This window comes from Pinus tabuliformis, chromosome 7 (genome assembly GCF_031772625.1).
Source record: "Pinus tabuliformis cultivar Carrire ecotype Pingquan chromosome 7, CPIR1, whole genome shotgun sequence".
Taxonomy (NCBI): domain Eukaryota; kingdom Viridiplantae; phylum Streptophyta; class Pinopsida; order Pinales; family Pinaceae; genus Pinus; species Pinus tabuliformis.
Window position 1 is genome coordinate 189,463,445 of NC_142293.1, and position 14,996 is coordinate 189,478,440.

The following is a 14,996-nucleotide window of genomic DNA, read 5'->3' on the forward strand; positions in this document are numbered from 1 at the left end:
AAATTGTTAACCTTAATTATTTACTATATATGTGCATTCTGGCTTTAGTTCCTATGGCTAGTTACATTGATTTTACCTTCTCAACCTTAATTATTTATTATATATGTGCATTCTGGTTTTAGTCCCTATGGCTACTGTGGTATCACACTGAACTTTTATGTAAAGTTCTTATGTATTCGAATCTCAGTCATATAGCTGAACACGTTGAACCCAGAAACCCCAATGTTAAATATTCTTCCACAAATTTGCAAATGTTCATCTTTGGATTACTGTGAATTAAAAATAGATATCAAGATATATGATAATTAAATTTACAAAACTTGTCTTGCCAAATATGTACATCAAACTTATTGTTTTAACCATTCATCCATATAGCTCTTCCAATACATCCTTTCCTTTGGAGGCAGATCCAATTTTGTCATCGTAAATAAGAACATGTTACAAAACCAATAGCCAATAATAATAAATTCAATAGACTATCAAAATTGGTCATCATACAGGTGCTATGGCCATAATATCTTCAGCCAGCTGCATAATGGAGTGGTGATGGTGAGATATTCAGATGATAGCTGCCAACCCAACTACGTCGTCTTCGAACTTTGACTCAGCTGTACGTTGAAAAGATTGTGTTGCTGCACGAAATATTAATGAATGTCCGGATTATAACTTGTCATTTAGCAAATAATACTTTCCATAGAATGAAATCCAATTCATTTTTTGCTGGCATTATAATTAGTAATTTTGCACATAATACTAATGTTAGAATTAGATTTAGAATTTTAAACTGGCATTCCAATGCCATTCTTAACATGCTTCATGGTGCTTGGAAAACAGCAAAACAAACTAAATCTATGCTGCTAGTTAATTTTACTTTATAATTTAATCTCATGGGAGTATTTGAGGGTGGAGACCATCTGTGGGGAATAAAAGATCGTGTTGCTGCACGAAATATTAATGAATGTCCGGATTATAACTTGTCATTTAGCAAATAATACTTTCCATAGAATGAAATCCAATTCATTTTTTGCTGGCATTATAATTAGTAATTTTGCACATAATACTTCTGTTAGAATTAGATTTAGAATTTTAAACTGGCATTCCAATGCCATTCTTAACATGCTTCATGGTGCTTGCAAAACAGCAAAACAAACTAAATCTATGCTGCTAGTTAATTTTACTTTATAATTTAATCTCATGGGAGCATTTGAGGGTGGAGACCATCTGTGGGGAATAAAATCTGTCAGACAGGGCATCCAGACTCAACCAAGCCTCGCACAAACCTGATGACAGCATCCCACAGTGGGCAGATTGTTCTTCCATCAAACATTGAGATTGGCCCGACCTAGGCTCAGCCTAATTGGGAAAATAAAAAAATGAAAAGATAAAAACTTACTCTATAATAAATTTTAGTTACTGAGATGGGCAGATTGCTCTTCCATCACACATTGAGATTGGCCCCAGCCTAGGCTCAGCCTAGTTAAAAATAAATAAAAAATTACTATATAATTATTTTAGTTCACCGCTGACATGGACAGATCGTTCTTCCATCAAACATTGAGATTGGCACCGGCCTAGGCTTAGCCTAATTGGAAAAATAAAAATTTACTTTATATTTAATTTTAGTTCACCGCTCATGATAAATTTCTCATCTTTTCTACAACAATGTCTAGGTAAGAATGTTAATTCCACGGCCATAATTTCAGAAGGATACAAGGAAAGACATCTGAAGTAAAGATGCTGCTAACATCCGATGAATTCAAATATCTTGCAACAGTCAACGTATAGTGAACATAGAATTTATCAGCAGTTCTGGAAAAATATATTACATGTATGCCACAGGCATTCATTATGCCCCAAATAATTGGACCTGACAGGCATTCACCGTGTTCTAACTTCTAATATTAGTGTTAGGCCTGTCTTGGATAAAAAAGTCTAAACAGATTTAAAAAAAAGGCTTGGAATCGGCAAAAGGGGTGCTTCATCAAAGTTGACCTAATCAAGCCAAAACCTCTGGCTATTAATGCCCATAAGTGTTGATGCAAATTTTTGTTTCATGCCCATAAACATTGGGCGAGGCAATGCAATCATTGTATAATAATCAATTTTTCTTATCAAATCCAATATAGGTTACACTAAGAGGCAATGAATATTGGCAACGAGATCATGAAAAGAAGATATTGGAATGAGGTGGCTAACTATATGCCTTTTGGGGATCATATTGATAATTGTTATGGTAAGCTGCTGCAATCCCCCCAGGCACCATTTTCAACCAGTACATTTTTATGATAAAACTTATTTTTAATGATGATGGGTAGATCGGTAGAGAATTTATGACATGCATTGAAAGGTGCTACAATGGTGAAGACAGCGAGAGCCATGTCCTTTATCAAATGCGGGATCATAGGCACATCAAAACCGTTTGCTATGAAGGCTTTCATCATTGCTTGTTTTACTAAATTTTACTATCTTTTCATCTTCAGACTTGACCTGAAGCCTTGCCACTTACACTGTCTTCAGTGGCAAAAATTTGGCAGTGGCTTGCCAGTCATATCTTAAGTCAAAAGTCAGATTCTTGTGGTCAAGCCATTGAGAGAAAAGAGGTATTCCACTAGTTAAATGGAAAATTGTTGCAAATCCTAGAAAGGCAGGTGGGTGGGGTCTAAGTTCTGTTCGGCAAAGCTCTAGCTGCAAAAGGAGTTTGAAGTGGATATCTAGTCATGGTCTCTGGTGTAAGTTGTCTCTCAGAAGTATATTTAACCAGAATCTACAAGGTCATTTGCATGGGTGGGCTGTTTTAGTTGAGAGTTTCTGCTTTGCATGTTCTCTAGAAACTTCACCTGCAGATATGTTTTTGAAAATTAGGTCAGTCCTCAGGCTGCTTTATGTCAATTATGGTGAGAGAAGATATGTATGCAACTCCTGGCAAAAGGGGTATTGCTGATGAAAGAGGACAAATTGTTAGACCAGGTATCTTATTCCGATTTCTTAGCTGTTTTAGTTGCTCCAAAGAAGAAGATATGAGGTGCATTGTATGTAACCTATTGTTTTCCCTTCATTTTTCCTGCTGATACAAATTCTTTGTATATATAAGAAGCATATTTTACCAAAGAGAAAAAAAATACAAAATGAGAAATGTGAGACTTTTCTCAGTTTATCTAGGCTTTTGAATTTGAAATATTTGTCTGATTTAGGTTCTCATTTCAATGTTTCATGATGATGACAGGTTTGGTTGGTGCAGCAATCTACCTAAACAATATACATCCTAACTCAGATTGACTTTTATCAAAGAAGGCTCCTTGTTTCCTCCATGAGACTCGAAGAATTTTGTGGATCAAGTAGCCCAAGGCATAGGAGAAGCTTCTTAATTTTTTTTATTATTCAGTTAACTTTATAGATATTAACATATAATAAAGTTATAAACAGACACTTCTAGTCCCTGGTTTTTTATAATTTTGGACTCGTATCATATATGAGATACCCATTGATACACAAAATTTTGGACATCCATTGATATTGTGCATTGTATGAGCATAGCTTTGAAAGTTTGATGAATATCACTAAGAAAATATATTTTTTTGTCAAAATATGTGTACTATAATTTCATAATTGCCAAATTTTTCCCAATTCTTTCTCAATTCAAGTCCAACTCTTGGCTATTCTACCTATTGCCTCAAAATCTAGTAGGTCTTGTGAGAGGCCCCACAAGACAAAAGTCAGACTAAGACACAGCAATGAGATGGATGCCACTGTCACCTCAACTCAGCACTCCACCTCCTGCTCTTTAGTGGAATTTCACCACACTGGAAACTTCCCAGTACAGGTCACCTAAATGTTATTCTAGGTCAAAAGGATCAAGGTGACACTTTTATAAGCTTAATCATGGTACCCATACTAGGAACAAGGCTCAATTCTTTGTGATAAGGGATAGCATACCTATGAAGAGGCCTATAAAGTAAAGCTTGTAGCCTAGGGTCTTCAAGATATGGCACAACACTAGCACAGTTAGGCATATAAGAGGAAGGAAATGGTTTGAAAGGTATGATCAACAAGCAGAGCAAAAAACCTTCAAGTGACCTTAAGTTGAACCCTTAATGCAAAATTAGGGTTATTCAAGCCTTAGATTTTCTTATTTTGGTTAAATTGCTAGACCAAGCAAGGTGAAACGACTTCAAATCAGCTCATTGTCCAATCCATAATTGAATTTGGCAAGAAACTCAAACCCTAATAGCTTGCCTTAAAGGCCAAAATTGTAGGAAAGAGAGGAAAAGATTAATTTTTATATGTTTCGATCACCAAGATGGATATCAATGCCTTCTATCTACTTAGGTGATGGAGGTTTAGGGATTTTGATCATGGAAATATCAAACCCTTGAAGGGACTATGGGGTAAAACCCTAGGTTTTCACTTGCTAATTGTTACCCACCAAAAGTGGGCACCCCTAGGAGGGATTTTCTCCTATTCATCTTCTTCCAACCGACAACCAACATCCCCTAACAACGACCTTGTAGCCAATGTGATGTGTCACTTTATCTTCGTCCCCTGTATTAGTCATATGTTTCCTCTCCCATTTCTCAAGAGCACATGTTAGAAAGTGGGCAATATGACCCAAAAGGTACCTTATTCATTATGCAATTGGGTGTTTAAGCTTGTTTTTTTCATTTGGACATTTTGGCATGGATTATTGGGTGACTTAGAAGAAGGAAGGGCTTTAACCGTGGTTTTGTTCCCTCACCTTAAATAAGGGATGTTAAAATGTGGTTGTCATTGATGTCAACCCAAGCAGCACCGGAAGATGTCTCGCCTTTGTTGATCAAAATGACATGATAAGTCAACTGACATGGGGACATGGGACACGCAAATTCAAGTGTCCAACACGGGGCACATAGACCCCCTAGAACAAGACATGTAAGACATGTTATATATTATTATATTAAAATATATATATATATATATATATAGATAATACTAAATAGATATTTCAATGATTTCATATTACACAAATTCTCATTCATGATACAAATTCAAACATAGAACTAGATTCTACATTGTAAATTTGTAAGTTGTAACATTATGCATACAAATACAACCATGACAAATTCATCAACGATGCAATAGGAGAAAGACAAGAAATTGCAATTTTCTCATTAAGTCATCAAAATCAAAATGTGTTACATAGGTAGTAAGTCCGAAGGACTCCTAACTAGCAATGCCAATAGCAAATAGAAATTGAAAATACAAAACAACTGCAAGGTAGTAGGTAGTGTTGGCCACACTTTGTCAACATTGCAAGAAGCAAGTACAAAACAGTGGACGAAATTTTTCAAGATCAATGTCATCTTTCAGCGTACAGTTTTATCATTGTAAACTCAATTTTTTCTTTTATATTGTAAATGATTCTAGTATGACTATAAAGCAATGTAAGAACACCTAGGTAAGCCTATGATTTTTTGTCAAAGGATTTCATCCTAGGGATTTTTTTAACCTCCCTGAATTATGTGTTTGTAAACACGCATAATCGGTAGAGTTTTTCTCCCAGATATACCCCAAAGCTAGGGTGGAATTCATTGGCAAGGTCTTCCATGAGTCCTGGTGTTTATCGGGTCTACGTATTTTTCATACTGGATCATATTGTGTCGCAGAATTGGGTAATGTCTTTAGGGTCTATGTTTAAATGTGTGTTTTCCCTTCTCAGGGTTGATAATGTAATGTTTGATGTAAAAGTGTGTTTAGGAATAATTTAATGCATGGTTACTCGTATTTAGAGACCATGGCTAAATTATTTTATTATAGACACAATTGGAGGGTTCAAAAATATTTATTCCCCTCTTAAGTCTTTTAATTAATTTTTTTGACAAAAATAAAAAGAAATAATTAACAAGAAAATTAATTAATTTTGAGTCAAAATAATTTGAGAGAAATTAAATTCTCTCCAAGTGGAAAATAATCAAAAATTCGTGAGTCAAAATAGAATTAATTTTTAGAGGTCCTCCACCAGAGGACAAATGGTTTTTATTAAGAAAATTTGACCCCTTCGACTTTGGTAGTTAAGTCAAAGTGAATTTTTCAAGGATATTAGTCCAAAATGTTTTTTTTGGATTAATAAAAAATGGGTTTTAAGAGATTCGATTTTTCCTCAAAAATAAAAATAAAAAATCAACAATGGAGATCAAGTTATTTTCAAGGGTAGATTGACTGATGAGACTATTTTGACGAGGACCAAGCCAACTAGTCATTATTTCCACTTGGAGGGGTTTTCTTCTCTCATTTTCTTTATAGGGAAGCTATGAAGCTTCTCATTTCATCTTGGTATGATGTAATTTGTAACACATGTACTTGTTGGAAAATCCATAGAGTTGGCAATTAAAACGATCTCCCTTATTATGACATTAGCTTGTGATGTTTTCATTATTAGTATTAGAGCTCTTAATTATCTTTTCTTATCATCAAGATTAATGCCAAGCAACAAAAGAAGAGAACACAAGATATAGTCACACTACCAAGGCAAAACCCCCCTCGAGGGGAAAACCCAGTCACAAATCCTTCCTCCAGTAGATTCAAAAGATGAGATGACCAAAACCCTTACAAACTAGACTCAGGACTACCTCCATCCATCACGTCAATCTTATCATATTGCTCACTGAGATAACATTGTCCACTATGTTAGCATCGAGACCTTTTCACTTTGAAAGCATTGAGACCTTTACTGTGGTAGCACCGAAATCTTCATACTGTGGTAGCACCGCATTCTTCATGTTGTGGCAACACCGAATCATTCATTTTGTGGTAGCACTGAATTCATTCACTATGATATATCACTAAAAGGCTTCACTGTAATCCACATCATTTCAAAGAGGTATGTCTTATTTCTAAATTCATCACTACAATTCATTCGAAACTTATCCACTATACTATCACTACGGTATATCTACCATAGCATTAGACTGACTCTACTTATTTGAACTCCTTAAGTGATATCGAAACTTGTCTTTGTAATTCCTATCCGAATTTTTGTGTTCATAATGTGAAGTCCTCATCCCTATATATATAGTTGTTGCCATACGAAAATAGGTTGACATGTGTTGATGAAGAGTTGTGTCACTGTAGTTAGGCAGACATGAGATTACTTCTAGGAAGCCAACTTGACGATGACAACAAGGAGACTCTGATGGATGGAGGAGTCTTTAAACATTGACTTAGACAATAATCTAAAGCCTACAATGGAGGCTTGACTTATAATTGACCCAAGCATGAAACCCATGCTTTAATAAGTCAATTCAATTTAATAATAAAATTATTTTCACTTTATTTTGACAAATATATTACATTTTGACTTCAAGTATAATAATGAAAACCAAACCTAGTTACATTTTCCAACACTCCCTCTTAACTAGGGAGGTATTCATATATAATCAAAGGGGTACATGGAAGATCTCAACACATCATCTATGACGAAGTTTAGGCACCGCAATCCATGATTTACCTACACAACTTAGATAGCAAGTACAATTGAAATTAGCCATATCAAAATCTTATAAGAACGAAAGCATTTAGACTTTACAAACATAATCAACAGGGACTATACTTCAACTTCTTGTCCAGGTTTAAACCCTAAATCACATTCAAAGCTCATCAAAATTTCAAACTCATTATGCTAAGGTTCCAATATTCTTTCAACGACAAGTTCCTTCATATAGCAAACCCTAAAAATAGATCAAGTCAATGAATCTAACAACTTTTGGAATTTATATGTTAGACTCCTCACTTAGATTTCACACATATCCTAGATTTCATACATAAGCTTCAACAATCAAAACCAATCATAGCTTAATCAATATCATGACTAGCATCTACTAGAGTTTGATGTAAACACTAGATTTCAATCTACAAATTCTCAACAATCACTATATAGTTTCATAGATTCCAGGTTGTCATATTACACATACTTAGAGATTTTAACTACTACTAGGGGTTAGCTGCAAGACCCTATATTTTCAAAACATCATCTTAGACCACCAAACTTTGACTAGGGCTTGTCTCCAAACCCCGGGACTCATGACCATTAACACTTAGGTCAACACATATATCTAGGAATTCATTAGCACATCATATGTCAGGGAATATTAAAAATGTTAGACATATACCGACCTAGACCATGCTAGGGTTTCAACCAAATGAACACATGCCTAGGGTTTCATTCCTAGGACTCTACATAACAAGGGTTTTGATTATAAACCCAACCAAACCCTAAAGATATAGGGTTCATAACAAAGAAAACATACTATTTCAAACTTCAAAGGTTAGAGGATTTCAGACAACGTCATTTCAACCCCAACAAGTTAGGTTTTCATGATCATATTGAAATCCCAAACAAGACATCATTAACAAAAATTTCAAATAGCATTTCCCAATAACCCTAAGCAATTTTAGTGTTACAAACATTGATATTAGCATACCCTTAGGTTAGGGCTTTCCAGAGAACCTATCTAGGGTTCTATAAAAACAATTAAGAATATGAGGTGTAGATTTATCAAGTGATGAATCACCCAGAACAAGAAACATTATGATTCAAGGCTAGACATAACAATGTTAATCATGTAATGCAAAATTTCAAAATAAGATAAAGAGAATTTTATAGTCTAAGACATACCTGGAGATGTTTATTGACAAACCTTGTAGGAAGTGTAAGCCATGATCTTCTATACCCGTAATGCATACTTTCAAGGAGAACATGTGATACCAAGAACATGATTTCATTCTTCAAGTTAGATTTCCTACGTAGCTATGGAGGATGGAATTCTATGAAAAGTTATTATTTCTTTCAATCAAGGACTTTTGCTTGGAATCCTAGATTACTTGTAAATCCTGGAGGGAGAGGATTAAGCTTCTAATATGTTATCTAGAGAGTACACTCTTAATCCTATATTAGATATAAACAAGGATCATTAGTAGAAATCTAAAAGCTCATAAAGTACCTTATGACTACATAGTACATACTTTCTTTGGCCTGTAGCAAATGCGTTTTGTTAGATTCTTACTTGATTTTTCTTGAGCTGGTACCTTGTGCTTGAGCTTGATAGACCTCTATAAGCAGTTGTACCAAGTTCGATCCTTACTGTAGTGAACCCCTCACACTGTACTATGTAGTATCACTGGGATCTTCTTTTTGTAGGATCACCGAACTAATATCATTGTAATATCGAAGTCGTTGTGACAGTCTCCGAACTGATGTCATTGTAGTTGCATCGAACTAAAATGGCACCCACACTGTCAGACTGAAGTAGTACCGAATCTTGTGACATATCGAAATTATAGTTACTTGTGAAGGCATTGAACTGTGGTAATACCGAATCTAAAGTAGCACCAAACTGTGGCTAGCATCTGAGCTTTTACCTGTAATGCCATCGAAAATCATATGAGCTTATCTCTGAAATATATAGCGAGGTTATATCTTTATTGTGCCTTCACCGAAGGGTCCATACTATGCCTTTAGGAAGTGTTGAGATTGAGCCGTTTCCAAAAATGTTGAGACTATAACAATACTGAAAATGCTACGAACCCAATCAAGAAAAGATCCGAACTTGTTATATCATCGAGATGTTGTTCCTTAGATTATCAAAAACTTTTCTCTGTGGTGGTATTGAAACAGTGATTGTATTTACCAAAGTGAACTGAGATTTATTGTGGAGTGAGGTATATCCTCCTTCTCAAGTTGATCTTCAATACATAACCTTCCTCAAAGATTGTATAGGCAATACCATGACCATAGCTCTGAAACCATGTTGGAAAATCCATAGAGTTGGCAGTTAAAACGATTTCCCTTATTATGACATTAACTTGTGATGTTTTCATTATTGGTATTAGATTTCTTAAATATATTTTCTTATCATAAAGATTAATGCCAAGCAACAAAAGAAGAGAACACAAGATATATGCATGCTGTCAGGGCAAAACCCCCCTCGAGGGGAAAACCCAATCACAAATTATTCCTTTAGTAGATTCAAAAGATGAGACGACCAGGACCCTCACAAACTAGACTCAGGACTACCTCCATCCATCACGTCAATCTTTTCATATTGCTCACTAAGATAGCATTTCCCATTGTGTTAGCATCGAGACTTTCTCACTTTGGAAGCACTGAGACCTTTACTGTGGTAGCACTGAATTCTTCATATTGTGGTAACATCGAATTCTTCATACTGTGGCAGCACCGAATCATTCATTGTGTGGTAGCACCGAATTCATTCACTGTGATATATCACTAAAAGTCTTCACTGTAATCCGCATCATTTCAAAGAGGTATTCGAGCTCGTTTCTGAATTCATCCCTACAATTCATCTTAAACTTATCCACTAAACTATCACATCAGTATATCTACCATAGCATTAAACTGAGTCTACTTGTCCGAACTCCTTAAGTGATACCTAAAACTTGTCTTTGTAATTCTTATCTGAATTCTTGTGTTCATAATGCGAAGACCTCATCCCTGTATATATAGTTATTTCCATATGAAAATAGTTTGACATGTGTTGATGAAGAGTTGTGTCACTATAGTTAGGCTGACATGAGAATCGAGATTATTTGTAGGAAGTTGACCTGATGATGAAAGTAAAGAGACTTTGATGGATGGAGGAGTATTTAAACATTGACTTAAAACAATAACCTAAAGCCTACAATGGAGGCTTGACTTATAATTGACCCAAGCATGAAACCCATGCTTTAATAAGTCAAGTCAATTTAATAATAAAATTCTTTTTACTTTCTTTTGACAAATATATTACATTTTGACTTCAAGTATAATAATGAAGGCCAAACCTAGTTACATTTTCCAAAAGTACTGAGCCTTGCTCTACTGGAATTGTATTTCTCATTATAGAAAGACTTTGGGGTTTCAAATGCATGGTGTTCTTCTATCCATTGATCTATGGTATGTGCCAGTAATTTTTCATGCTCTATATTATATGCTCTTTATAAATTGTTATTTCATTTGCTGCAAGATGGAACATGTATTAGTGCAGGTATCTTGCCTTAGGTGTTGGGTTTAGATCTATACCCATAGATCTAGATTCCTCATGATCTAACAATTCATCTTTTAAGTTTGAATAGAGATCTACAGGTCCGCTAGCCCTTGGTCTCCAAGTTCATAGACTATGGAGAAGAATCAACCATGTTTGGATTTTGAGCTTTCATTTCGCAAGGTACTTTGTAGGAGGGTTTGCAAAGGTGATTCATTTACATACATCATTTATTTTAAAATTTCTCAAAAACATCTAATCTCTCTCTCTTGTGCTATAACGAAATTTACTTGTTGTTAAGGGCTAATTTACTTTTGTAAATAGTGTAAATACATGTAAATTATTTCTCCACCCTTGTATTTTAATTCTAACCCATTTTAAAATTTTGTATAGCATTTGGGATTTTTTATTTTTAAATTTGAACCTTTTTTTTGTATATATTGGGTTCTTGGGTCTTCTCTATTTCATTTATGCAAGTGATAGCTCAAGGGTTTGAAGCATAGATTAATTTTTGAGACATTCATTCATGAGGGGAAGGTTGATTTAGGCCCTAGAGGGTAAGCTCTAGCCTTTCCAGCTCCTAGCAACTCAACATCCAGCTGAAGAAGGAAGTTGGTAGCCCTTTTGGGTCCTTTGCAGTGATTTTTTGAGTTCAATTTGTGCTTGCAGGGGGCGAGTTCATTTATAGGGTGGTCGTGGGAATTTTTGGGGCTTCTTAGCCTAACCGCATCCCCTAAGGGATTTCGTTTGCGGGCCGCATCCCTTGTGGGGGGCTTATAACCCTAGCAACAACCCTTCAGGGCCTAGCCACAGGCCTTAAGGCCTTTTGGGAGGAGGCCGCAAGCACTTGTGGCCTTTATTTGGGTAGTCACATGCCTCTAGGGCATTTTTCTTGTGAGCCGCAACCCTAAGAGGGCTTGTAACTCTTGATCGTGGGCCTATTTGGCCTCTTCCCCTAGTCGTTGGCCTTCTTAGGCCTTCTTACCTTCATTGCAGTCATAAAGGTCTAATCTTTGGTTTTGAGCTAACATTTGGTGAGTGCAAGTATTGAGAAGTAATCTATTTCAACATTGCACTAATCGTTATCAGGATTTACTCAGCGCGGTAAAAAAATCGGAAAAAAATCATAAAAATCGGTAAAAAAATTCATTTTTTTTCAATTTTTTTAATATCTAAAGCATCTACAACATAAAATAAATACATTGACACATAAATATGATAAAAGAACTAATATATAAGATGTTTAATATCATTTCTAGTTCCACATCACAGATAACAGTGAATCATGTCCTAAATAGTAAGTCCTAACTCATGACTCCTAACTCAGCCTCAAAATATCAGCAAAAAATATAATAATGTATCTCATATCATGAGTTATAATGTCATACACAAAGAAATGAACCAAATAACTAAAGTCTAATACTATTGATTTCCTTTGCCCCTCTAGATGTAGATGTCGGTGGAGTTAGCAGTAGACTCTGTTGTGCTCTAGAAGCTGAAGAACTAGGAGCTACAGGAGGTATACCATGTCCTCTACTGGTGACAGAGGTAGCTTGGGTCACCTCCTCTTCCTCATAACAAAAAAAAAAAAAAAAAATCTGCGATTTTTTCATAAAAATCGCCAAAAAAAAATTGCGATTTAATCGGCCGATAGTATCGCCGATTTGAAAAAATCACGATTTTCCGATTTAATCGTGATTAGTGCAACAGTGATCTATTTCACCTTCCGATTTAATCGCGATTACTGCAACACTGATCTATTTCACATCTCCAAGCTTAGCATTGGTTATTAGGCCTTGGGGTTTGCTTCTTCTGCCCTCATCTTTCATTTGGATCGACTACATAATTTATATCAGGTCTGATATATAGACATAACAGTGGCATAATCATCATAATACAAGCCTAAAAGAACCCCACATTAAGCTAATAACTCATATAAAGCATCAAGAATCACTTATAAGGATTTGATCTATCAATCTTGTTTTATGCATGGCTATCATGTAAATTTCAAAGTCTGATATAAGCATATTAAAGTCTGATATACAAGGCTGCAGCAGTAAGAAATCATTTTTCTAAAGCTTAACACTCATAAGAGCTTATATCTAAGTGCTCCTAAGTTAATAGTAAAGTGTTTGCTTGTATAAGAGTGGTTTATTCTCAAAGTAGTAATCTCATCATAAAAATCAGTGTTAGCGATCTCTATTGAAATGATCACTTCGCTGATTTCTGATTTTGTAGTGCTTAAATGATATCTGACATTGGTATTAATTGGCTAACCATTGGAAATATTGTCTTGGATAATCATTGTGGTGGATGTCATTGAGCTCATAGCATATCTTGTCATTTACTAAATTACTGAATATCATTGATGAGCATTTGGTTATTGGATTAATTCAAAATTTGTTCCTTTGGAAGATCTTTTCACTTTATTTTGAATTGGGCATCATATCCTGAAGCATTGTTAATCGCTTGGAATTATTAGCTAATCTTGTTCTTTAAGTGATCATAAGTGATAGTAAGACCAATCCATCTTTGGCTAGTTGTAATTTCTTTTTCCTATCTTGCTTCATTTGAGATAGTTGTTAATCCACTTGTTAAGTGCTTCATCTAAGTTGCTCTCATACTGAATATCTACGATAACTTGTCTTGTTGGACTACTTAATTTAATTAATTTCATTGAAGGATTCACTCATATCTTGCATAGCATTCTAGGATTAGTTGTGCATTAATAAATTCACCTCCAAGCATAGGCTTGGTTGATAGAAAAATAGGACAACCCCTCTCTTGGCTTGTGGCCCTTGATCCTTGCACTAAGGTTAAAATGGGTGACCTCGCAGTTCTCTTGTAGATATCCCTTGTAGGAAGAGAGGCACCTAGGTCGTTAAAACCTGATGGGAGGTATCGTTAATGAGGCCCTAGCCTGCTTCTTGTCGGCTTCTTTCTACAACCTTCTTGTGAGACTTGCTTCAAGATGGCTAGATTGTGGGTTTTCATCTAGAATAGGCATTTAACTAAAAGTAACCAAGATCTTGCATCTCACTTAGTTTTAGTGTTGCATCTCATATAGGATAGTTTCTCATCCTAGTAGTAATTGTTCATCGGTAGATAGTTTCTCATCCTAGCAGTGATTGTTCATTGGTGGTTTGGATTTTAATTCATATTGTGTAAGTCATTTGACTCCTAAGGCATTAGTCTTTAATTAAAAAATTCCATATATTTAATCAATTGGTGCTTAAAATAATTAAACTTGCCAATCATCCTTAGCCAAGTTGCTAGGCCATTTAGTTTTGTCTCCCGAACCCATCATCTTATTCTTAGGGACTACCCCCCTTAGCCTGTTGTAGGGAGACACCTTAAAAAAGGAGGGTTGAGATCAGAGTGACAGACCTTGCCCTGAGCATTATCAATTCTTATGTACAATTTGAGTGACAACAGGTAGCTCATCAGTGATCATCACCAAAATCAACATCACTTTCATGGTCACCATTGCTCTCCTCTGCATCCTCCTCCTCTGTATCCAATGTGATCTTTGGATATGTTGGTTTGGACGATGACCCCTCAAGAGTATCACCATCATCAAAATTGACAAGCTCTAGCACTGAGTCATTAAGATCCAAGTTGGTCAATGCCAACTCAACACTGTTGTCCAAACACATATCATCAGGAAACACATCCCACATGTCTTTCCCTTCAACCACACCTCCCTCTACCTGTAAATAAGACAAAGAATGGTGTGCACATACACCATTGTCTCTGCCCTACACTGCTCAAGCCTACTCTTCTTCACACTACAAATTCCCATATGTGCTCCAATTCCTCTTGCAACAAGAGGATGAAGTAACCTGAGAGAGGAGTCTCATGGCTAACTATTACAAAGGAGGGCATGTTGCCCCATGAGTTGCCTACCAAGAATAGGGCTTCTTAGTCCCCTCGTCTCTAATCAAATCATAGCATACAAATCGCCTAGTGGCAGTGGAAAAATCT

General features: G+C 35.6%; 1 protein-coding gene across 6 annotated transcripts in view; it reads right to left on the reverse strand.

Moving 5' to 3' along the window:
• Window positions 1-297: 297 nt before the first annotated feature.
• Window positions 298-14,996, reverse strand: part of LOC149246496 (protein HASTY 1-like) — a 70,519-nt gene continuing 55,820 nt past the window's right edge. For 5 of the 6 annotated variants that reach the window (XR_016266528.1, XR_016266524.1, XR_016266525.1 and 2 more), the window contains one exon: window positions 298-632. Coding sequence is in view for 1 of the 6 variants with exons in the window: in XM_089457944.1 (XP_089314070.1) it covers window positions 559-632 (74 nt within the window). In the remaining 5 variants the exon portion in view is untranslated. The remainder of the gene's footprint in view (window positions 633-14,996) is intronic. The other variant, XR_016266526.1, reaches the window with a different exon arrangement.